Source organism: Sitophilus oryzae, unplaced genomic scaffold (assembly GCF_002938485.1).
Source record: "Sitophilus oryzae breed Bouriz unplaced genomic scaffold, Soryzae_2.0 scaffold_562_pilon_pilon, whole genome shotgun sequence".
Classification (NCBI taxonomy): domain Eukaryota; kingdom Metazoa; phylum Arthropoda; class Insecta; order Coleoptera; family Curculionidae; genus Sitophilus; species Sitophilus oryzae.
Window position 1 is genome coordinate 1852750 of NW_022147154.1, and position 23510 is coordinate 1876259.

At 32.6% G+C, this 23510-nt stretch overlaps 1 protein-coding gene across 1 annotated transcript; it reads left to right on the forward strand.

Moving 5' to 3' along the window:
- The first annotated feature begins 1749 nt into the window (after positions 1–1749).
- Positions 1750–22766, forward strand: LOC115887296 (ankyrin repeat and IBR domain-containing protein 1-like). Its single transcript, XM_030906688.1, has 21 exons — positions 1750–1905; positions 2721–2900; positions 3218–3392; positions 4418–4575; positions 4641–4877; positions 4936–5110; positions 5956–6164; positions 6229–6345; positions 6398–6578; positions 6740–6882; positions 6934–7125; positions 7181–7346; positions 7404–7661; positions 7727–7900; positions 8074–8266; positions 8321–8502; positions 8590–8760; positions 10740–10949; positions 11017–11181; positions 17254–17533; positions 21962–22766. The coding sequence occupies exons 1-21, from the start codon at positions 1750–1752 to the stop codon at positions 22179–22181; spliced, it is 3942 nt and encodes a 1313-aa protein (XP_030762548.1). The 3' UTR covers positions 22182–22766.
- Positions 22767–23510: the final 744 nt, after the last annotated feature.

Sequence of the window (23510 nt, forward strand, 5' to 3'; positions counted from 1 at the left end):
AGTCGTTTAACAAAGTTGCAGAGGTAAACCTTTAGCCAACTTTATAACAAACAGTTTAAATAAAATAAAGGAATTTCGGATCTGTTAAAAATATATTTTATTGATTTTCTTTTAATGATGCGCCCGACAAAAGCAAATTAGAGATATTTCAGAAGAACACGTTACGTACATACTATATGAAACTCTAAATTTTTAAATAGTCCTACTTATTATACAGGATAAATTTTAAATTAGTACAAATATTTTAGGGGTGATATACTTCGACCCTAGAAATATGTCTATGAGGTTCTTTTTGCAAAAAAAATCTGAAAATTTTTAGTTTTTGGAAAAAAGGAATTTTTCTAATTTTTTAGTTAAAAAACATACATAATATCTTGAGAATATGGCAATATAGGTTTTAGATTAAATTTAGAAAAACAAAAACCTCCAGAAAAGATCAAGTGGTTCTCAAAGTTTAAGCAATTTTTTTTAAACGCCACACAAATATTAATATTTGTAACATGATTGACAATAAAAAAAAAGTAATTTTAACGCCTAGGCATAAAAGTATGAAAATATATTATTAAACTGACATAAAGTGTCATATTCAACGAGCGTAACCATCAATGACTAAAGAATATAAGGACATGTAACGCCCCTATACGGGCTGCAGCAGAATTTGTGACCTTTTTTTTGTTTTGGTAGCAAACAATGTGTCATCATTTGGTCACCAGCGACAATTTTAGCGATAGTTTGTGTGTAGTAAATTTTGTATAAAATTTATTACAATGGTGATTAGTTGTTCAGCTTTCAAGTGTAAAAGCAGCAGCGATAGCCAGGAGTTACATTTCATAGGTAAATAAACAGTCCACTCCAACTTTTTAGCGTTTTCTTATTGAATTCGATAATTATTCTTCAATTTCAATTAACATCTATATGTACTTGATATGTGATATACGTCGATACTAGTTTTGTACCTTCTGTTAACATTTTAATACGTTTTTTTCGTAATTAATTAGGATGATACACCATAGGCGTAGTCAAAACAATTATCAAAAAATATAAATATTGCTTCAAACAGCTAGGTTAAGAAAAATATGTGCCACAGCACTGTTTGGTGACATCGTCACAATTTACTCTCGGGTGTTATTTGTCCTTGGATTCTTTAGTCATTGGTAACCATGGTATCTCGATATACAGATTGTTAAATGGACAGTTACTTATAGGGGAACAGAATGGCCAACACTGTTTATTGAGAACGCATGCACTTATAGGTTTTCTGCCTACTCGTCTCGTCGCCGTCGCGTCGCGTCGTCTATTGACGACCGGGCCGAGGTTGCCATATTTCAATCATAAAGCTTTTGCAGCGAGTAATAAACAAATTAACAACCTGTATAATTACATACAAGGTATTACTTTTAAATATTTTTATAGTATTTGGAACGTTAGAAATCGTTTAAAAAAATATTTGTGGCGTTTGAAAAAAATAGCATGTTCTATTCGGAGTAAAAAAGACTTTTTTGCCTCTCCTGTATGTCGACTCGCTAACGCTCGTGCTGAGGCTCCTCCGTCAGACGTATAGCCTCGCCACAAAAAGTGTCATTTTTACTCCTTATAAAACAATATAGGTACTATTTTTTAATTTCCAAAGTAAAATAACTGGGTTATTTTGGCCTTATTTGAAAAACGGTAAAGAGAAAATATGTTTCTTTTATCGACATCTACGAGCCTCGATAACATTAGCACTTATTTAAGACTCACCCTGTATAAATGAGAGGAGTACTCAGCCTTAAATTCACGACGGGAAAGAGCACGGTATATTCTCGAATTTTAAATAAAGTAAGAAGGAAACTGAGATCATCAATTGAAATCATCGATCTCAATTCCAAAGGATACGGTCATGCTGGTCTAAGTTTTAATAAAAAAGTAATAATAACATTTACATACTCTTACATATCAATATTTGTAGTTTAGCACATTTAAAACATTCAAAACTGAAGAGGTGTGTTAGTTAGTAGGTTACCATCCGTAGGTACTGATTACCCTAGGATTCGAAAGGCTACTCATTGTCAATTTTTTTGGTGCCAATATATATACTAAATTTATGCTATTCTCTCTCTGTGCTTTTGATTACTCATTTATTTGTTAACATATCCGCCCTGTCAAGGTAGGAAAATATTAGTTTAGTCACCATTACTTTACTTTAATGTCACCAAAGCCCTTATTGTCACACTAAGTCATACTGAACTAAAAACATCGGCATGAATATATTATGTAAGTAATTACGTTTAGATTTAATTTAAAAAAAATATATTCACAGCATAAATCTAGCCCTTTAAATACACATTATATAATATAACTGCCAGATGAAATAAAGAAGTAAACAATTTTAAATAACAGAATAATAGAAAACTTATGTGTTTCAGTTTAGACTGTAATTTAGACAAATTTATTACGAAAGTATTTACTTTACCTTTAATTCTACTCTTTGTTACAATAACAACTCACAAAACACAGATGCCACTTGAACAGTCGTAGTCGTCTAAAAATTATTACATAATTCGTCTTATCTCCCGTTTTTCGTCAGACTCTCCCTAGTTTAAGTATAAATATTTTAAAAATCAATAATTATTATTGTATCCTAAATGTCTTAAAATTGGGTGCTTTGGATCCAAAGAAATATACGAGTATATTATGTATTTATTTTTAAATAGACCTTATGTTCAAATATTTGTTTACAGTATGGAAACACGCCATTACACTGCGCTGCACAATCAGGCTTGAGAAAATGTGTTGAATTGTTGGTCAATAACGCATCTCCTATTTTCTTGGAGAATAATGACAAATTTACACCATGCGACTTGGCGATGAGATCGGGCCATGATGAAATTGCCAGATTGTTGGAAAGCAAAATGGTTTTTGTGAGTATGACAAATAAAATTTAATTTTTTTGGTTTGGTTACTTTATTTAGGTACTTTTTTAGAAGAATTTAGGATTATATAGAACAATTCTTAAATAATTAATTAATAAATAATAAATAAATCTATAAATAGATCTAATAATTCATTTAGGTCTGGATAAAAAAAATATTTTTATTTTTGATTTATTGAATAAAATAAAGAAATTAAAAAAGTTAATATTGCTATTGTGAAGATCACTGGTTTATTTTTCTTTTTTATAATGATTTTATTGATATTAGAAAAATAGAATAAAAACAGTATATTATTTTTATCTTAGGCCGACAACGCCGATATGGTAAATGAAGACGATGATGTCATCAATGAACAGGAGGAAGTTTATAGTGGTCTTAGAAGTCAAGATCTCCAAGAAGCTAAAGATCAACTCTTAGTGGATACATCAGACATGCTTAAAATACCGCTTTTTACTGCAGAGGCCTTGCTAAGGGACAACGGTATGTTTACCTTTAATTGTGATTTACAATATTCTTAGAAATTTGAAGAAACGAATCTGTCGCATATTTATAGATACTTTGAATATGGTAGACACTGATTAAGTATTGAAACTAAAAGAATTTCGGCTTCCATTGACTTTATTTATTTTGCTTACTCAATGTTTCGGTTAGAAGTATCATCGACCGTTACCAAGACTTATTAACACTTAGTGTGAACAAATCTAAATGTTAAAACTACTGAGATTATAAATTAGAGCCGAGCATTCACCCGTGAAGAAGTTGGATGCAGTCACGCAAGGGCGGGTTTGTCCACTGAGAATACCATTGGCATTGGAGCGTTTTTTGAGTGGTTGCCATATTGTTGAAATTTCTATACCTGGGGATACATAATGGGGTTCTTTGTGGACAACCTGGGCTTCCGACCGTTTTATGTTGTGGTGCTTGGACCACACATGATCTGAAATGCCCGGTTTCATTGTTTCACCTCTTTGCCTGTGTTTTTTTATGTTCGTCAGGTCGTACATGTAGAGGACGTTTTGTCTTTCCAATATACGACTCACTTCACTCTCTTCTTCGATTCACTTGATTCCGGTTTTGTTTTTGTTAAGACATTCTTAGAATAGTCCTAGACTTAAAAACAGTTTTAATTTTATACTGCTTGGCTACTCGCCTGATCTTCTCCGATGTTTCTTTCACATATGGAATCTTCCAGCGAGAGACAGAGCATCTCCCTAAGGCTGGCACACCAATGAGTGAGACTTGCAATTGGATATAATATTCTCGAGAGATTTTCATTGAGTAACCATTCTGAAGCAAACCGGTTTTAATATTACTTAGTTCAGAATTCAGAGATTCTTAGTCAGTGCATATAGTGATTGCTCGATGGCATAATGTTTTAATTATACCTATTTTGTTAGATTAGTTCACACTTGATAAGTGTCAGTATAAGGTCAATTGAAGTCCGAAATTCTTTTAGTTTCAATATTTTCAAATACAGTAAAAATACTGTACCTTAATTTTTTTAGAATGGTCCAGAGAAGTTCTATTAGAAAAATGGATGAGGGATCCTGTGAAATGCTGTCAACTTGCTGGTGTCCAAGCTCCAGCATCCGCATTAACGCATGCTGGCTCAATAGATTCAAGCATATCGACAGATACAGGATCAGATAAACCTGAAGCCATGGTAAGTTAAAATACTGTCTAATACAATTTTTTATATATTTATTTTCCATAAAAACTTATTTTTAGTGCGAAATATGTTTAACAACTATATCAGCAGACTGCAGTCAACCGTTGAAAATGTCTTGCAAGCATGTGTTCTGTGAATCTTGCTGGCAAAGTTACCTTAATACGAAAATACAAGATGGAGATGCGCATCATATATTATGTCCAGCATATCAATGTCACATTCTGGTTCCGGTGGAGTTTATTGAAAAGTTGGTGAGTCCAGAGATGTCAAGAAGATACTTACAGTTTGATATAGAGGTAAATATCAACTATATTTTTATATTATAAATACTTCAATAAAAAGAGTATGTTGTAGGCTTTTGTGGAAAGTAATAAAACAATAAAATGGTGTCCTATACCTGGATGTGGTAGAGCTGTCAGACTGCCCGAAGCTGAGCAAACTCCTGGAAAAAGTTCGAGAACTAAGATACCAATTACATCTCATGCAGTTGATTGTGGAAACGCTCATTTCTTTTGCTGGGAATGCTTAGGTAGTATTTATACAGAATTTAAATTCGTTTTCAGAGAAATAAGTCAAAATATATTATGTTATTACGGGCATAATTATAATGAAAACAAATCTAAAAAGAATCTATACCAGGGAGCGTCCCAAAAGTGGCTCACCGCTATAGCTTTTTTATTTTTCAGATAAAAAAACGAGACTTGGTACGCTATGTAGTATATTACATAAATTAGGATTGATTGACGTATTCAATTGTTTTTGGTCACTTCCTCTTTTACCGGAAATTACTACAACTTTTGATTTTCAAGTAATTTTCATTGTATTCGATATAAAATGACACTCTGAAGAGAATGTCAATCCTATGTCAACTTTTGACATTTTTGCGTATGGTTTTGAAATTGTAACATGCTGTTTATAACGACAATTTGACTCGAAATACCAAGTGTGTGGTATCAAATTATTCGTAAAAAAAATGTTTTTTCCAAATATGCTAATTAGCCATTTTTGGTTCCACTCATTAGTTCCATTTGAAAATATTGAGATATGGTTAAAAATACGATTTGGGCATTTTTTAACTGACCAGGACAAAATACGAAAAACATTAGACGATCAAACCTATTTTTCCAAGGCTCCTTGATTAAAAATTAGTGTTTTTAATACAGATACGGCACTCTAGACTGAAATTTAAAAAACGATTAATTTTTAAGCGAAAATGTCAAAAGTTGACATATGATATGACACATTGATATATGATTCTCCTCAGGTATACCTCTAAAGAAATATGTAGTATAATATTTAATCATAAAATTGTAGTCTATGTTGGTAATTATAGTTTTACCTTTAATTAAATAAATTTATTTGGTTTGTGTATAGGGCAAGCTCACGCGCCTTGTGGTTGTGAACAATGGCAAGAATGGCAACGAAAAATAGCTGAGGTCAAGCCAGAAGAGCTAAACACTGCCTGCGCCGGTTCGGAAGATGCAGCCAATTGCTTATGGTTAGTAACAAATTCAAAGCCTTGTCCAAATTGCAAGAGCCCAATCCAGAAAAACGAGGGCTGCAATCATATGAAATGCTCAAAGGTACGAATTTGATACACAAACAGCAGTTTTATTGATTAAAAACGCGCATTTCTAATATTTTTAGTGCAAATTTGATTTTTGCTGGGTGTGCCAAGAATCATGGAAAAAACATAGTTCAGCAACCGGGGGATATTTTAGATGTAACAGATTTGAAGCCGTTCGAAAAGCTGATGAAAAACAGGTATAGATGATTTATTTTCTTTAATCTAGACTGATAATTTCGTAAATTATAGGGAACTTTACTACATGAAGCTATCGAGAAAAGCAGCGAGGTGCAACAGGTCTCTAAATTTGTTCATTACTATACGAGATTCAGGAATCATGAAAACAGTCAAAAAATGGAGGAACCGCTTTTGTTCAGTGTTAAAAGAAAAATGGAGGTTTTGGCTAGCAGTCTTGGGATTACAAAAGAAGGTATCTAGTCATTATCTACTGTACAATATATTACCTAAAATGGCTAACCTCGAATATAAAGAGTAGTTAGCTACTTTTTGTTTATTAAAATGACACTTAGAGAGTTTTTTTGTGGTGGAATATCACCCTATAATTTTTTGAGTGTAAATATTTTTTTATAGAGGCTATAGAGAAAAGTACAAAGTTTATTGAGGATGGAGTAAGAGAATTATTAAAAGCACGTAGAGTACTCTGTGGTTCTTATGCTTATGGATACTATTTGGAAGACGATGGACACAATAAACATATTTTTGAATTTATGCAGGTAAATTATAAGTAATTCTTTAAATAAAGAATTATGTAAACATATTTTTAGAACGAACTTGAAGAGACTACTGAAAAATTAAGTGAAATGATTGCCAGGCCATATCTCCGTACACCTAAAGCTGTGATTATTCAAACCTCAGCTCTGACGAGAAGAAAAAGACACGAGTTTGTCAGAGCTGTAGCTCAAGGGTTGATACCTCCAGAAACACCACCAACATTAAGAAAAAGGAAAAGGAAATTTGTATGAACTGTTTTAAAATTAATTTTTAATTTATGTTGACTATCTTTAATTTTAGAATGATGGTAGTGATACATCAGTATGGTTAAAAGACTGTGAATGGTCTGGTGACTATGATACCGATGAAGAAACTGACTTAAGTGTAACACTGAAGAAGATGATTAGGTCTCCAGTTAGAGAACATGAGTGTGGGTTGCTTTGTAGTAGTCAGGGTTGTGGAACAAGTAAAACTTGTGATTATATATGTCAACCCTATTTTTAAATATATTTAAAATTTGTAGGACCGGACTATAATGTAGAGCTTATTATTGCTCTGGAAATGTCACGCCTTCAGATGATTGAAGATCGAATCAAGCAAGCTCAGGCTTCACACTCGAGTGCAGTTCCAATCACTCCAGACCCCAGTTCTAGTATATCTACTAACAGTAATGAGAGCACAGATGACCAATTAAAATTGGCTATTCATTTATCTTTGCAAGAGTCCACAGCCAAGCTGAGCAGACAAATGGAACAGCGTGAAGCCAATGAACGACAAAACGGTATGTAGTTTTGTAAAGAAGTATTTTTACAACTGTTACAGAACAAAATAATTATTTCTTTACAGGATATCAAAAAAGTAATGCAGATTTGACTGTAGAAAACTTTTTAAAGTCTTTGGCTCACCACAAAATCGATTTGAAGAGCTTGGATAGGTTGGATCCAGAAAGAGATGTTGGTTTTCGATCTTGCAAAGGAAATGAAGATGGCAGATTTAAAATTTCAGATATTCATGAAAAAGGTATTATTTTTAAAATGGCCAGAAAAATATTTTTTAAAAGTGCACTTTAATTCACGGGAAACCTACATCAGGTTTCCGGTTTAATATTTTAGAGCTTTTCTGGAACACTGGGTTGATCATTTATATTATTGTTTAATATAGTCAATTTTTATATTATATTCCGATAATTACAGGCTTTCCTTTTTGTGATGACGACTACGATGACACTTCAGGCCTGAAACGTTGTCATTCTACAGGAGATCTGTGCACTCGCAAGACAAGAAGAGGTCCTCTGATGCGTATGAACGGTACCGATGAACCAAGGTATCACTTGGATTCCGATCATAGCAGTCAGCATGACGAGAAGCCTGAAGATATGGTTCGAAGGTATAATTACTGTATTTTTTATATCTTATAAATAATTTATTGTTTACTTTAAAGGTATTTAGCACTTCCATCGACATCACTAAGAAATAGACAATTTATTTTAATGCAAGATGCACACCCAGAGGAAGAGTTTTGTCAAGGACAAAGCTCAATGGAAGATACAACCACTTCCGATTCGATAAATGCAGACACTGAAGTCTCTGGAATATTAAATTCAGTGACAGATGATGATTTAGGTGTGTGTTATCCTGAAAAAGACAACATTTTTTTGCAGATTTAGTTATTTATCACAGTAGTCAATTAATTTAATTAAACTTTTTTAGGTAGTAAAGTCTACGATGACGAAATTAAAAAGACTGATCAAGTAGCCAAAGAAGTCGAGTGTAAGAAACATACTCATAACCCTTTCGCCACTCTCAAGGCGAAATTGTGTTCAGCCCATTATTTGCCAAAATCTAGTTACCTTAGCCGAATTGCAGCCAACAAGAGTTTAGGTAAGTAAAGCCAAAGTCAAGTAAGTAAAAAAAATAATTATAACTATAATTTTCTTTAAAAGCTAAAATTTTTCTAAAACTTGTAATGTAAGGCATTACAAGTAATAAGAGTATAAATAGTAATAAGAGGTAAAATACCAGAGAAAAATTATCGGGTTGCTTTGATAAAAATTTACTGTGGAAAATACCATATGAAATATAAAACCGCAAATATCTGTGAAACAGTTAAAATTTTTGAAATACTATAAATAGAAAAAAAAAACATGTTCATTTTTTAATTCTCCATCTAGTGAAAAGATAATAGACAGGGTGTTCCATTTAAAAAAAAAAACGAAGAAAAATTATTTTATATTTTAGAAAGTTTGGCTTAGTATTTTGGACATCCTGTATGATTTACCATTTCCATATTAAGCAGACCATCTAAAGTAAATACCTAATAAAGTTTTGATTTCAGAACAACTCTTGTATTTTTTAATACTTTTTTTAATAATGGCTGAAAAATATATATTTTTTATTTATTTATTAATATCTCTGAAACTATCCAAAAATATTTAATCATATCTTAGGATTACGTAAAGTGATCCGAAAGGAAGCCAAAAATACAATAATATACAGGGTGTTCCATTTAAAAAAAATCATCCCGATCCACTCACGTTTTTTTGAGCCACCCTCTAAAAGTTAAAATATTTTCCTGAAATAGATCCTAGTACATACTTTAGGTTTGCACTTATACAAAAGTCCGAAGTCTTTAATTCTAAGAGCTAGAGATCCCCGATGCACTATTGCCGGACCCTTAAGGATGATTCACGGTACACCGTGACGGGCCGGAGCCGTGCGGCAGTGAAGGCACGGCCAAACATTGTCAAATGTCATTTATACTTATACATTCATGCTAAGCCGCGCACGGTCCGAGCTTCGCCGGAACGCGTCCGTGCCCCGCCCAAGAAATGTCGGTGTACATTTTTTCTCGGATCCGCTACGTTCCGGCCCCGTTGCGGCAAACATAAATGAGCCGCCGCGGCTAAATACTTCGTTCGTCTCCGGGCCTATAGCGACTGTTTTCTAGCAGTGTTGCCGCACCCAACTTTTAGCGCGTACCACATTATAAACTAAAAATGTACCACTTTGGTACAATTTTTTAAAGCACAAAAAAATACATCTGCAAATGACTTTAATCGGTTTGGTTGTTGTGAATTTCTTCATAAATTTCTACATAAAAAAACTTCCTGGAGAAAGACACAAATCGAGACGAAAAACATGAAGTAGAAATTCAGAAAACCCAATTATAAGTATGTATAGGTTGAAGAAATGTAAGTAATTAATACTACACACGATACTTGGAAAACTTAAATTTTATTAAAAAAAAAACGCAAATATAGAAGCATGTTAGAAACAGCAAATTTTTAAGTTTTTTCTTCGGGTTATTTAATATATGCAACCCTATAGACATTACAACGTTATTATAATACGTCGTTAATTAATGCGGATTGTCTCCGAATGGTATCGGTAAGCGCGTTTAATGCAAAATCAACGACGATAATTATTAAATATATATTCATTTTCGGTGCGCGTGGGAAATAATTATTGTACCGAATCATCCTGGATTTGAAAATGTAGTACCACTGTATCAAATAGAACTAAAAGTATCAAATTTGGTACAAATGTACCACTGCGGCAACACTGTTTTCTAGAATATAATCGGCACGGACATGATCCCCGTTGCCCGTTGTCCACTCGGTGTTGCATATATTGAAGGCCCGGACGTGGCTCGGTGTCTACTTTACGGAACGTGCCCAGCTCGGGTACGGTCCGGTGTACCGTGAATCATTCTTTACGGAACGTGCCCGGCTCGGGTACGGTCCGGTGTACCGTGAATCATCCTATAGGGAGTGCTAACGGATCGTCGTGTCGTCTCAAAGCCAAATGGGTTCCGTTTTTATTAACCGTTTAATCTATATTATTAATTTAAATTTTCTTAGGATTAATAGGCAACGATTTCAAGTCTAACAAATATTGTGAGCATGGAAAAAGACGAGGAGAAGGTTCTGGCTCGATATTTGGAAGAAAAACAAACGTGGGAGAGTCAAAAAGCGAAAAGCACAGCCCAAAGAAACGACAGAGCGCAGCGGAGAGTAACGTGTCCAAGTCCACTGGATTTTTGGTCGATAATCAGAAGAAATCTGGAAAAAGTAATATTTTAGTTATTACTACAGTTTTAAATGTTTTGTTAAAACTTTTTTGTACATTCTTATATAGATTTATGTTCTCAATTGAGAATAAATATAGGGAATAGTCCTCAGAAAACTGCTTTAGAGACGGACAGTTCCAACGAATATGAGAGTGAGACTGGGATACCGAAATCTCCAACGCTTTTTATTTCGGGGGTGTCCATATCAAGAACGCCTGAACCCAAATCACCAGGTAATGCGAAAACATATTATTTAACTTAGGCGCGGATATTTAGAGTTTTGCATCAGTATTACAATTTAGATATTAAATATTATTTTTCCACGTTCGGTCTAAAAATTATGATAAATTCATAATTTTTGATAAAACTATTAAAAATTTATATTTTTATGTCCTCTTAGGATATGCCATGTGTTGCATTCCCGATCTGAACATATATTTTTTAAATGGCGCGATAAAGGTTTCCTATTTAAAAAAACTTATTTGTGACTATTTAAAGCTCTCTTTAAAATAAAGCAATACGTTCATTGTGAATAATTTACAGGAATTCGTTTTTGAGTTGTGAGCGATACAACCCAAGTAGCATTTTTGGACATATTTTAGGTAATGTTTCTAATAATCGTGTCTGTTTCTTGACACAAAATTGTAACGGTATGCAACAAATAGGAAACGTTTTCGAAACCTATATATTTTATATGGCTTTAGTACATGTGTTTCCAGTGTGCTGGCGCTAGCCTTTTCCTGAAATGTTTCGATACGGAATTAATATTTTTAGAGGAAATGTTTCGAAACATTTTATGCAATTTGTGTCCAAGATGTTTCTAAATGTGAAGAAACAAAATACCAAACTAAAATAGTCTATTTCAGGGTGTGCATTTCAAAATGAAAACAACCATCAACAGTGTTGACCTCCGTCTTCAGATCTTTGTTTTTAAGTTTCCTCGCACAAATAATGTCTGACAAAAGCAAAATCATCGTTAATTTATTTTAGTTATTTTCATATTTTTAATGCCCCTTCTATATGTATATCATTTGTTGCTACAACAATTTTTTGTTTGAAATAGAGATTTTTATTTTTATTTCTATATCATGGTTCTGAAAATAAAAATATAGAAATTAATGTAAGTAGAACGCGGTCTAATGAATTTAAAAGCTCAACAGCCGATAAAAACATATATTTTCAGTTAAAAACGTTATCACTAGCCAACATGGTGGAATTTTGATTCATTATTTTATAAAATTGACATAGAGTCGGACACAAATCATCTAGATTATGGCATATTTGTGTCTAAAAAAAGAGAAACTTATGTTTCGAAAATGAGTCGACAATACATGGAAACTTTGTTTCCAAAATGTTTCGATTTTCGCTATCTGTGTAGAAATTTCGAACTGGTCACGTGTCAACAACGCCAATCAAAATTTCTGGTCAAAATAATTAAAACATTATCATTTACTTATTATAAAATAATTAAAACATAAAAAAAACATGTAGGTATTCCATTGTGGAAAAAAGAAAAAAAAACTTTGCTGGTAACAGATTTCTTCGGTCTCTACTCGGTCTCATTTTATATCGTATGGGTAGTGGTTGGTATTACATTTATTCCTAAAACAAATCATCTCTGTGATGCGTATAATAAATAATTATAAAATCGCATAAGAAAAATATATATCCTTTACCATATGTCCTTCCTTCTGCTTTTTTAATTATAGTACCTACTGTTACGTTTTTCGTCGGTTCCGTGTGGATAGAAAGTCACAATTTATTTAAACACAATTTATTTAACACTAATTAACAAAAACAATAACGATTAAAAGATTTAAAGAACTATTTATAACGTATTTACAATTTATCTAATTATTTATCTAACAGAAATTTATTTTGAATTAGCGCGGCGATTGTAACTGTACGCGTTGGTCGGTTATTTATCTCTCTCTTCCTTATGCCCCGGCGTCTGTTTATATAGGAGAGAAACAGACAATCCAGATTTGTCTAGTCAATTCTTATTCGTTCTTAGAACGTCGGTATCGCTGGGCGTATAGGCGACGTTACACGGTGCCAGTAACTTGTTCAAGTCACTAAAATCCAGAACTAAAAGCAATTGTGTTTGATGACTTGAGCATTTACATGGTTTCAGTACTTGTTCATTTTAGCCGAGTAAACATATTACGTTTTAGATTAGGTAAAAAGTTTTCGTTTTATTTTTTTATTATGAATTCGAGGAAGAAATGCATTGTTCTGATGAAGAAATCTATGATATCGTGTGTGAAAGTAGTAATAGAGGAGTTAATTGATAGTTTAGAAGATACGTTAAAACCAAGAAATAGGATATGGGTTAGGAAATGGTTGGCAAGGAGAAACACCCATGGTGCCTCTAACATGCTCTTAAGGGAACTCGCCGTTGAAGATATTCAAGAATACAGAAATTGCATGAGAATGTCTCCTTCTTTGTTCGACATACTTCTGGAAAAAAATATCGCCAGCTATACAGCGATCTGACACGATTATGAGAATGGCCATACCTGCCAGAATAAAATTAGAAATAACATTGTCATATTTAGCCACTGGTAATAGTTACCGAAATCTGCAACAGCATTTTCGAGTTTCTCGACCTGCAATTTCAAAGTTTATTCCGGAGGTGTGTGACGCTATCTATGATGCTTTAAAGGATTTTATTCAGGTAAATAAACTTTTATTCTTAACATTTTCAAAAGGCTACATTATCCCCAATTGGTATTGTCTTCACCAAAGGTACTTTCATACGCTTCTGAAATGATATTTGTGATAGTGCTGTCATTCTCCAACTGCATAGATGTTTGGTACGATTGTGCAGGCGTATCGAATCCTGGAGACGGAGAATGGTTATATGACCTAATGCTGTGTCTTGAAGACTCGGTTGAAGATGGTAATGGGGTACGTGTACTTTTGAGATTTGCCAGTCTAAAACGAGTCAAAAGTTTCTGTATTTCATCTTGAGCTGTAATAGCCTGTTCAAGCGGCAACTGCTTCAACTGTGCTCCTACACTCTTCCCGAATATGTCAAATTCATTTTCTGATGGTTCCATATTTTGAATAGATGTAGCTAAAGAACTTAACTCTTTAACACAAGCAGCAACTTCTTTGACTTTTGTTTTTCCAAGCTTGTTACGTTTTGGGGTGGGCTCGTTGTAAATATTAACTGTGTTCTTTTCTCCTTCTATTGCTAGAGATGCTTCATGTGTTGTCTGTTCTGTTTCATCTTGTGATGTCTGGGAATCATTATCGATTTCAATTCCTGGTGAAGCCTAAAAAAATAAACTCTAGTACTGGATGTCCCAAAGTTAAGTGTATTGTATTGCGATTCTAAATATTATGTTTTATTTTAGGTTCCCCAAACCAACAAAGAATGGAAGGCAATTGAAAGTGATTTTAGGAATAGATGGAATTTTCCAGGATGTTACGGTGCCATTGATGGGAAACACATAAATATCCAGGCTCCTGTGAATTGTGGCAGCGACTATTTTAACTATAAAGGACAAAACAGTATCATTTTAATGGCAATTGCAGACGGTAATTACAATTTTACGTACATTGACGTTGGTTGCAATGGGCGGTCATCAGATGGAGGAGTTTTGGGCAGTGCTCTATGTTTGCAGCCGCCGAAAATAATATATTACCCGATGGTGGATTTTGTTGGGGATGACGCTTTTCCTTTAAAACATTATTTACTCAAACCATATTCAAAAATTCAATTTACAGTTCAAGAAAAATATTAATTATAGACTGTCTCGTGCAAGAATTGATTGTGGAAAATTGCTTCGGCATTTTAGTCTCCAGATTTTTGAGTATTTCAAAACCGATATCTTGTGGATTATCATCAGTTGATAAAATAGTTAGAACGTGTTGTGCTCTGCATAATTGGCTAAGAAGCAATTCTAATGGTTATTTGCCAAAAGGATCCGTTGATGAAGAAGATCTCGACAGAGGAAGAATTGTTCTTGGTAGTTGGAGAACAGAAGTAGAGGGCTTGTCATCCGTTTCACGCGTGGGAGGCAACCATTCATCACAGTTTGCCAGAAATTTAAGGGAAAAATATAAAAATTATTTTATGACTACGGGAGCAGTTTCGTGGCAAGAACGAATGATTTTTTGAATGTTCTATATTTTGTATACCTACACTTATTACTATGAATAAATTGTTTTGGTTAATTAATTCTACTACAGTTACTTACCAAATTGCTAATTGTTTCCCTTCTTTTATTTATTTTCTGCAAAAACGCATACATTACTTGAAACCACTTCATTTTTGGTATATATACATCATCTGCTCCCGCTCCAGAACTTTCTGATTTTTTAATTTTGGCGACTTCTTGCACATAGGTCGACCTCAAGTTTTTAATTTTGTTTTTTACCTCTACTGGACCGAAATCTTCAATAGCCATTCCATTAACTATTCTTCTAATAGCGGCTTCACGTGCTTGTTTATTTTTATAAATAACAAGCTGTGTATTCCACAGACATTCTTCATCCCTATACATTTCAACAAATTTCACTGTCGTGTCCTCTGACCATTTTGAACACATTTTAAAAAACATTCACGCCAACTCACACTACAGCGAAATTCTTTTTAACGTGTACTAACACTAAAACCAAATGCTTGAATGACTACTAAAAAGCGTGTTTACACAGGTTTTTTTTCGATTTTAGTGGCAGTGGGAGAGCCACTTGCTCCAGTAAATAGGACTGCTTTCTATTCGCTGGACTGGAATCATAACTAAACCTGGCGCTAAATTTTAGTACTAGAATACTTGTCTATACACAACAAGTACTAAAATCCAGTACTGGATTCTAGTGACTTGAACAAGTTACTGGCACCGTGTAACGTCGCCTTATGAGTCATAGGCGAGTGGCCAGGTCTAAGGCTGAGTTCACACGGCACGGGTCCGCAACAGTACTATAAAAACTTGAAGAATGCTTAAATGCAAAAACTGCAGAACAAAATCTAAACAATAAAGTAAGGTTATGTCCTCATATTTGACAGAATATCGAATAAATTATGGAAACTTTTCAGACACAAAACGGGTAGGAAATCTTTGTAAATATCTGTTTCTTAAAAGTTTCGAAAAATTTGTGATACTTTATTATTTTAGCTTATGTAGCGAAACCATATTTTGGTAAAATGTTTCGAAACAAAAAGGGATTTATGTTACGAAACATAAGTATCAAAAATATGACGAAACAGTTTCGCAATGTTTCTCAGCAGTGATTTTGTTACGATTTTATGTCTAAAAATGCTATTTGGGAAAATACCAAATTAACCGAAAAATTTTAAATTATCCGGTCCTGGCCAAAGAAACATTACAATCAAAAATTTTGTCAGAATATGACAAATCTATTATGATTTTCTTCTACACTATGCTGCTACAGATCTGCCAACATATTCCTTATGAAAAGTTACAAATAGAACACATTCTTTCAAAAAAAAATTCACAAAATTAAGTACTTCTGATTTATAAAATGGAGAAAATAAAGAAATACAAAAAAATACCGTTCACCCCCGTCCAATAATTCTTAGTGTTTAGAATACTTAAATGAGTTAAAATTTACCTATGCTTCTTAAAATTCTTCATCAAGCAGTGGTATGTTTTTTTTCGACTATTCCGCCAATCAATTTTTTTTGACTATTTCTTCTAGCATAAATATTTTATTCTTCTAGAATATTGAATTAATTTTTATTCAGTTTTTCTCGATGATCTCTATCAATATTATGCATATTTGTGTATTTAGCCTTTAATATTTGTTAGTGTTGCTTAAGATCCTTCAATTACTACATTTTTAGGACAATGTACTGAAAATAAATCTTTTACAGCCTGTAGATTATTCTTATTCTTCCATAATACCACTTACACAATATGCATATTTTTCTAAAGTTAAATAATTTATATTTATAAATCATTTTTAGCAACATAAACGTCAATTCGACATTAAAAAATTTAATTTGAAGGTGTTAAGTGAATCTAATTTGATTAGGATCTTGATCTTTCAGAGTTGTTTAAAAAAATGTTTTGGGACATCTATAATAACTTACTCTAAACGTCACCAGGGACTATATGCTCTCAACTTATGTATTTTAATTAGCCAATTTATATTATTGTAGAAAAAAACTCTGAATGTAGCGAATAACGAACATAAAAACTTAAAGTGCTGTTCCCTATAAAACCTTAAAAAAATCTTTTATCATAATCTACTATAGTTTAATATTGAAATAATAACTGATATCGTAATTACTATAAAAATTAATATATTATTATGAATTTGCAATTTTATAGGTATAAGTTTGATCCAGAACAGCTCAGGAAGACAATCCAGGTCGTCCAGCCTCAGCGTGCCCGCTCCTCTGAGCTCCTGCTCTTTGAGCATCTCCAGCAACAGCCTGAACAACACCTCTCTACCATCTGAACCATTCACACCCTCTCTGGTGCGATCGACTACGCCCGCCTCTTCAAGGTCAAATGTGACCACGCCCCACGGCAGCCCATCCAGGTCTGGAAAGGACAATGGCAAGTCGAAGAGTGCCAGCGAGCCGGAAAGAGAACGGGAGATGTTCAGGTTAGTAGCTTATTCTACAGGATGTTCCAATTGAAGTGGTGGATCCAACATGATAAGCGCCATTTTATTAATTTTACAGGAGAGCCAGGAAACGTTTCAGAACGTAATAATGTGACAACTACTATACTTGTAATAATTATGTTTTGTAGGTTTACTAATTACAGTAACAGAAAATTAAATAAACTTTGAAAATGAGAAAAAAATTAAAGAAATGTGAAAATACCAAAATATTTTTTTTAAATACACTGAAATATGAGGCAGTGTAGATATTCAAAAGTACTTTAGGAAACTTACAGTTATATAACACACAGGTATGTTAACTTGGCCAGAGTCTCCAGGAAGTTTACAGCATGATATAACGATAAAAATCAAAACTCTAAAGCGGCCCCTAAACGCTCAATATTATTGTGCAATATTATTATGCAGTATTTTAGAGCGGCGCACACAGACGGTCAATTTTATTGCGCAATATTATTGTGCAGTATAAGCGGCGCAGACAGACCATCTCACATATTATTGAAGTCCTGGACAAGTTAGTGTAGTCGAATTTTGCTTTCATGCTGTATTAACGTTTCGGATTGGTTTCTTGCTATTTTTGTTTGGAAAAAACATGTTGAGTGACATAGAGTCTGTTTGTGTGGTTATTGCATTAGCCGAGTGTCAGAAAAAAGAAGCGCTTAAACTTAAAGCAATGCACGTTTAAAAATACTTTCACTGCACGGCGTTTTAGATGCAACTAAACAAAATGTTGAAATATTGCACAATGTTGCCCACAGACGACACAATATAATTCATATTGCACAATAAATATCAAACCAGTTTTGATTCTTTCAATATATTGTACAATGTTTCAATAACATACACAGATGATCAATATTATTATACAATGAGTAATATTGCGCAATATTATTGAGCGTTTAGGGGCCGCTTAAGTGCTGTTTCACCATCCGCCGCTGTGACCGTCCGCGCTGATCGTTCTTGTTGTGTCGCTTCACATATTATAGCCATAGTATAAGGAAACTAGTAGTTTTACTCCCTGTCAAATCCTTTTCAAGTTCTTTGTCTGCCACTTTATATGACCTTGTTCTCGCCTCCCGTGACCACTGACGTAGCAGTATAGTCGTGGTCTATTAACTAGGCAAAGTATAGTCGTGGCACTCGCCATAGTTTCACAGATATATATTTAGGAAAATATGAGTTCACAATAAAATAAAATAAAAAAATTGATCATCGAGTAAAAACATGCTTGAAAACAGAATATTTTCACATTTCGCGTAGGTAAAAATTCTTCTGTATCTGAAAATCTTCTGATTGGAAGAAATGCGGAAAAGATATATAATTACATATTTTTATATTATTATCTATTTCAGAGATTTTCTAGAACGTTTTTTTTATTTAAAACAAGTTTAATTTTCTGTACATAACTGGATTCGGCATAAAATTCTGCATATAGTACACCGTCTTTATTTAAAGCACACTGCGGAGTGGCCATTCTATTTCTTATTTACTAAAACTTTGGTTAAAAACATTATATACGAAAGGTGGTAAAAAACTAGAGTGAATATAACTTTATTAATACTTAGCTATGTTTCCTTAAACACGAAGGATACCAGAATAAATTCGTGTAGAAAAATTTACTTTATCATATACAGGATATTTTTAAGGCGTCATCAAAATCGTAATATTTAAAATATTGTATCTAATTTTTTTTAAATGCAACACCTTGTATATTATTTTTCTTTCAGATGTAGAATTAAAAGGTAAACATTTTTTGTATTTAAAGTGTTCTTAAATTTTTAGCCGTTTTGCAAATATCTTCTGTATTTCATTAAAATATGGGATTTCCAACTATAAAATATCAGACAAAGATCATATTAGGTGGCTTTGATAAAAATTTACTGTTTAAAGAGCCATATGTAATATCATACTGCGAATATCTGCGAAACCGTTAAAAATTTAGAAACCCTTTAAATAAAAAAATGTTCACTTTTTAATTCTGCATCTGACAGAAAAATAATATACAGAATGTGGCATTTAAAAAAATTGAGATATACCATTTTAAGTATTCCGATTTTGGTGACGCCATAAAAAATACCCTGTACAGGGTGTCCCAGAAATGAGTGCGTAATAAATGAGGCTCCAACACAGCAGCTATGCTATCCGTGAAATAATCCTTTTTCAACGGTATAATGAGTGCGAAATAGAATAATGTATATAGAATGGTAAAATAATAAAAAAAATAAAACTCTACTTTACCATAACTTAAAACCATTAACATACCATAACTAAAGTTGGGCTGATATGTGTCAAGAGTCCGCGAAGATAGACGTTGAGCTCGAGGAGAAGGGAGGGGTTAAATGTCACATTTATGACTTTTTAGGTTATATCTCGGAAAATATGACACCTACGAAAAAATACCTTACACAGAAAATTGAAGCCCAGAAAATTCTCCACAAAATTGGTTGAACGCATTTTTTTTCATAGGTCTCACCTTTTAATAGTTACAGGGTTGACAAAATTAACACCATTTTTCATATTTTATTTTCGCATTTAAAATCCAATTAAAGTCCAAATTTAACTTTTCATATTAATAATGGTAATATCAAGGGATCCTTGTGTTATCATTCAAGTTCTCATTGCATCGTGATTTTTGTCTTCCGTTGGAGAGCACTAGTGCACACACGACTTAACAATAACTGCAAGTAAAAACTTGCAACTGCTTTACGGTAAATACAGTATACTACAGTATTTAACGCAGCTGCAAATATTGTAGAAAATATACAAAAACCAAGAATCATGGTTTATGGTGCATGATTGCTCAGAGTTGAAGATTTCTATCCCCGTCTGCAGTATATTTTTCTAATGTTAAAGTAGTACGAAGCATTTGAGGCGTTAGTATTTGAGGTCTCTGGTTTCCTGAGGTTGCATATTGCGTTAAAATGATGGAGATGATTAATATTCTACAAGATGATATTCTACATGATTTCTTCCTGTTAAAGTGTAACATTTACGTATCTGCACTACCCAATCCATTTTGCCACCATAGTATCAGCCTTCCCTCGCAGAATTTCAATAACTGTATTGAGTATTTACAATGAATTGAGTACCTACAATAATTGAATACAATAATGATATTCCCACACTTCCCATACTTTAAAATTATCTATATTATTCCACATTATCCGTTTTAGATAAGTAATTTGTATTCAATAAAAAAAGTGATTTTAATTTACTATTTATAATAATGCATGTATCGCTTACTTTTTTAATTTAGTAGGTCTTTCTAATTCTTTTTTAGTTTTGTACAATATCGTATACTATATTACGAAATTTAAATTTCAAGAAAATCATCTATGTTATTAAAGATTAAAGATAAGGTGCTTTAATTTTCATTATAAGACTTTTGAATTGAAAAAAATTATGAACGTATTTCTTATTTCCGACACAAAAATTAATTCAGAAACATAATAATTCACTATTATTTTATAAATGTATTATTATTTACTTTGTTTCCTTAATATATTATGTACATAATGTCGATTTTAATTCTTTTAATTATACAAAAATATAAAGCAAAATAAATGAACAGAAAACATTATTCATCTTAGCACATAAAATTGCGCAGTCAAGGAGTGATTTATGTAAACGCATCACTTCTAAAATTTATAAAATCGCAGTATATACTAAAAGTTATACTTAATACTTAAAAAATCATGGATATCGTACTTCTTCAACGCATTTGAACGAAAAACGTGCAACAAAGAAAAATGTGTTTGCACGGATTTGGAATATGCCATTGATTTTGTATCCAAATTTATGAAGGGCATAATTCGGAAACCATAAGCGGAAACAAAAATGTGTAGAATCATTTGTGTAGAGAATTTTGTCAGCTTAATTTTTATATATAGAGCGTTTTTCGGTAGATGGCATAGTTTCCGAGATATAAGCAAAAAAGTGAAAAAAATTTTTTTAGATAGAAGATTTTTTAATAATTTATATAGAGGGTGAGTTTAATGAAGTGCAAATATTTTCATGGCTGGTAGATCTCGATAAAAGAAACATATTTTCTCTTTGCCGTTTTTTAAAAAAGTACAAAATAACGGAGTTTTTTTATTTTGAAAATTTAAATAAAAAATGATTTTTTGCTCATAGTTTGAGAAAATATTGGATTTTTTTCTGGATAAGTGCGACATCTTTTAATGCTTAAAGTGTCGACAGATTCCCCAGGGACGCGCATATGGGTTATCAGTGGAATATTTTTTTAAAAAAACATGTACGACACTGACTTTTTTCTCTTGCTAATAGACTTGTTTTTAAGACTTTTTCCCTGTTTGATGACCATTTTCAAAACACGAAGATAATGCTTCTTCCTCTACCCTCCATAATTTCATGGTAGTATCTATATTTAACTTTTTCGTCTGTTTATAGGTTTCCAAAATCTTCAACAGATGGTGCTTTGAGTTCAGTGCTGCACGTGCAAGAATCCAACTTGAGTTCGGACGATTTCCATGAAGCCTTGTTCTTGTTGGAACGGTCGCCCAAAACTAGGGATTCAAAGAGACGGAAAAAATCCAAAAAGAAAGATAAGGAAGACAGAAAAGATAAGGACAGAGATAAAGAAACAGAAGATATAAGTTCTGTTCTTTAAGAAAAACAAATTCTATGTAATTAGATGTAAAGAGCAAAAAAATGTTTACATTAACTTTGTTTTGAAGATGGACTAACCGTATTCTAATTCTATAAATTGATTTGTTTTGACCAAACAAATGTGGCAACTTGACGTTTATTACAGCAGAGCTCCCATCTGAATCCCTAGCGGGAAATTTAAATTCCAGTTGGTCATGTATGGCACCAATAAATTTAAAAATCGCGCCCACGATTACGTAACTAAAAGTGTAATTGGTAGGTATCGCTTATACGAATGAGGTGCGCCACACCTCATTCGCCTTGATTGATTATTGATTATTTGAAAACGGAAAGATGTAGAAACAAAATATTTTATGGGTATATGTGGGAAGGCAATGTGCATAATTTAAAATTATTTTGAAATGTACAGGGTATGTCAGAACTAAGATCCATACCAAAGTTATATATTTTCTTCCATAACATCCTATATTTTATTTCATATTTAGATCCTTGGACACAAAACAAGACATTTCTTATAAGGATTTAATATATTTAAAAGCTTTGGTTTTTAAGATATTTAAATATGCATCCTATAATGAAAAAAATGTCAACACCCTATAGATAGATTTTCAGAATTAATTCTTGTGCTAACTTTTAAGCCAAAGAAAGAAACTTTACTGAAAAATTTGATTGCTTTTTTAATGTTATAATGTATACAGTTAACGTTATAATAATATACAGTTAATGTTATAATGTATACAGTTGTTTACGTTTAATGTATAAAGGTATTATATTTGAAAAAACTTCGTTATTTCAAATACAATACCCTGTATTTTTTTAAAATAAATAATAAATCGAAGCAGATGCAAATGCTCTTTTAAACTATATTACGGTTTCCTATACCGATCTAGCTCAGATTTTGAATAAATAGCACTTTTATAATAAAATGGCAATCAAGAGGGCTGATGTCGGCATGGCAAGCTTCTAAAGACAGTTAGTAGCTATTTTAAAAAACGAAATTAGTATGGACTTATTTAAATTTATAGCAGTTTACTTTTATTTAATTTACCCACAATAATGTAATAAATAATATTTATTAAATATGTATTTATACTGTTCTATAAGAAAAACGAAGAAATAGTTCTTTGATTTATTTTAAGATTACTTATAGATACAAGTATATGGATGGATTTTGTATAAAAGAACCAATTACGACAAATTCATTTTCTTCACTTCCAACGACAGGTTTCTGCCTAATGGGTTTTTTATAAACCATACTATCAGCATTGCGAAATAGGACAAGTAGTGTATCAATGGAACGCTTGTGAGGAAGACTCCTATTTGAAAATCT

What these genes read in the sequence shown, in the direction of transcription:
- LOC115887296 (XM_030906688.1), top strand. Translation starts at nt 1,750, where the DNA reads ATGAGAGGAGTACTCAGCCTTAAATTCACGACGGGAAAGAGCACGGTA. An exon ending in GAAAAGCTGATGAAAAACAG is followed by an intron (nt 6,346 to 6,397) that starts GTATAGATGATT and finishes CGTAAATTATAG; the next exon opens with GGAACTTTACTACATGAAGC. An exon ending in AGTGACAGATGATGATTTAG is followed by an intron (nt 8,503 to 8,589) that starts GTGTGTGTTATC and finishes AAACTTTTTTAG; the next exon opens with GTAGTAAAGTCTACGATGAC.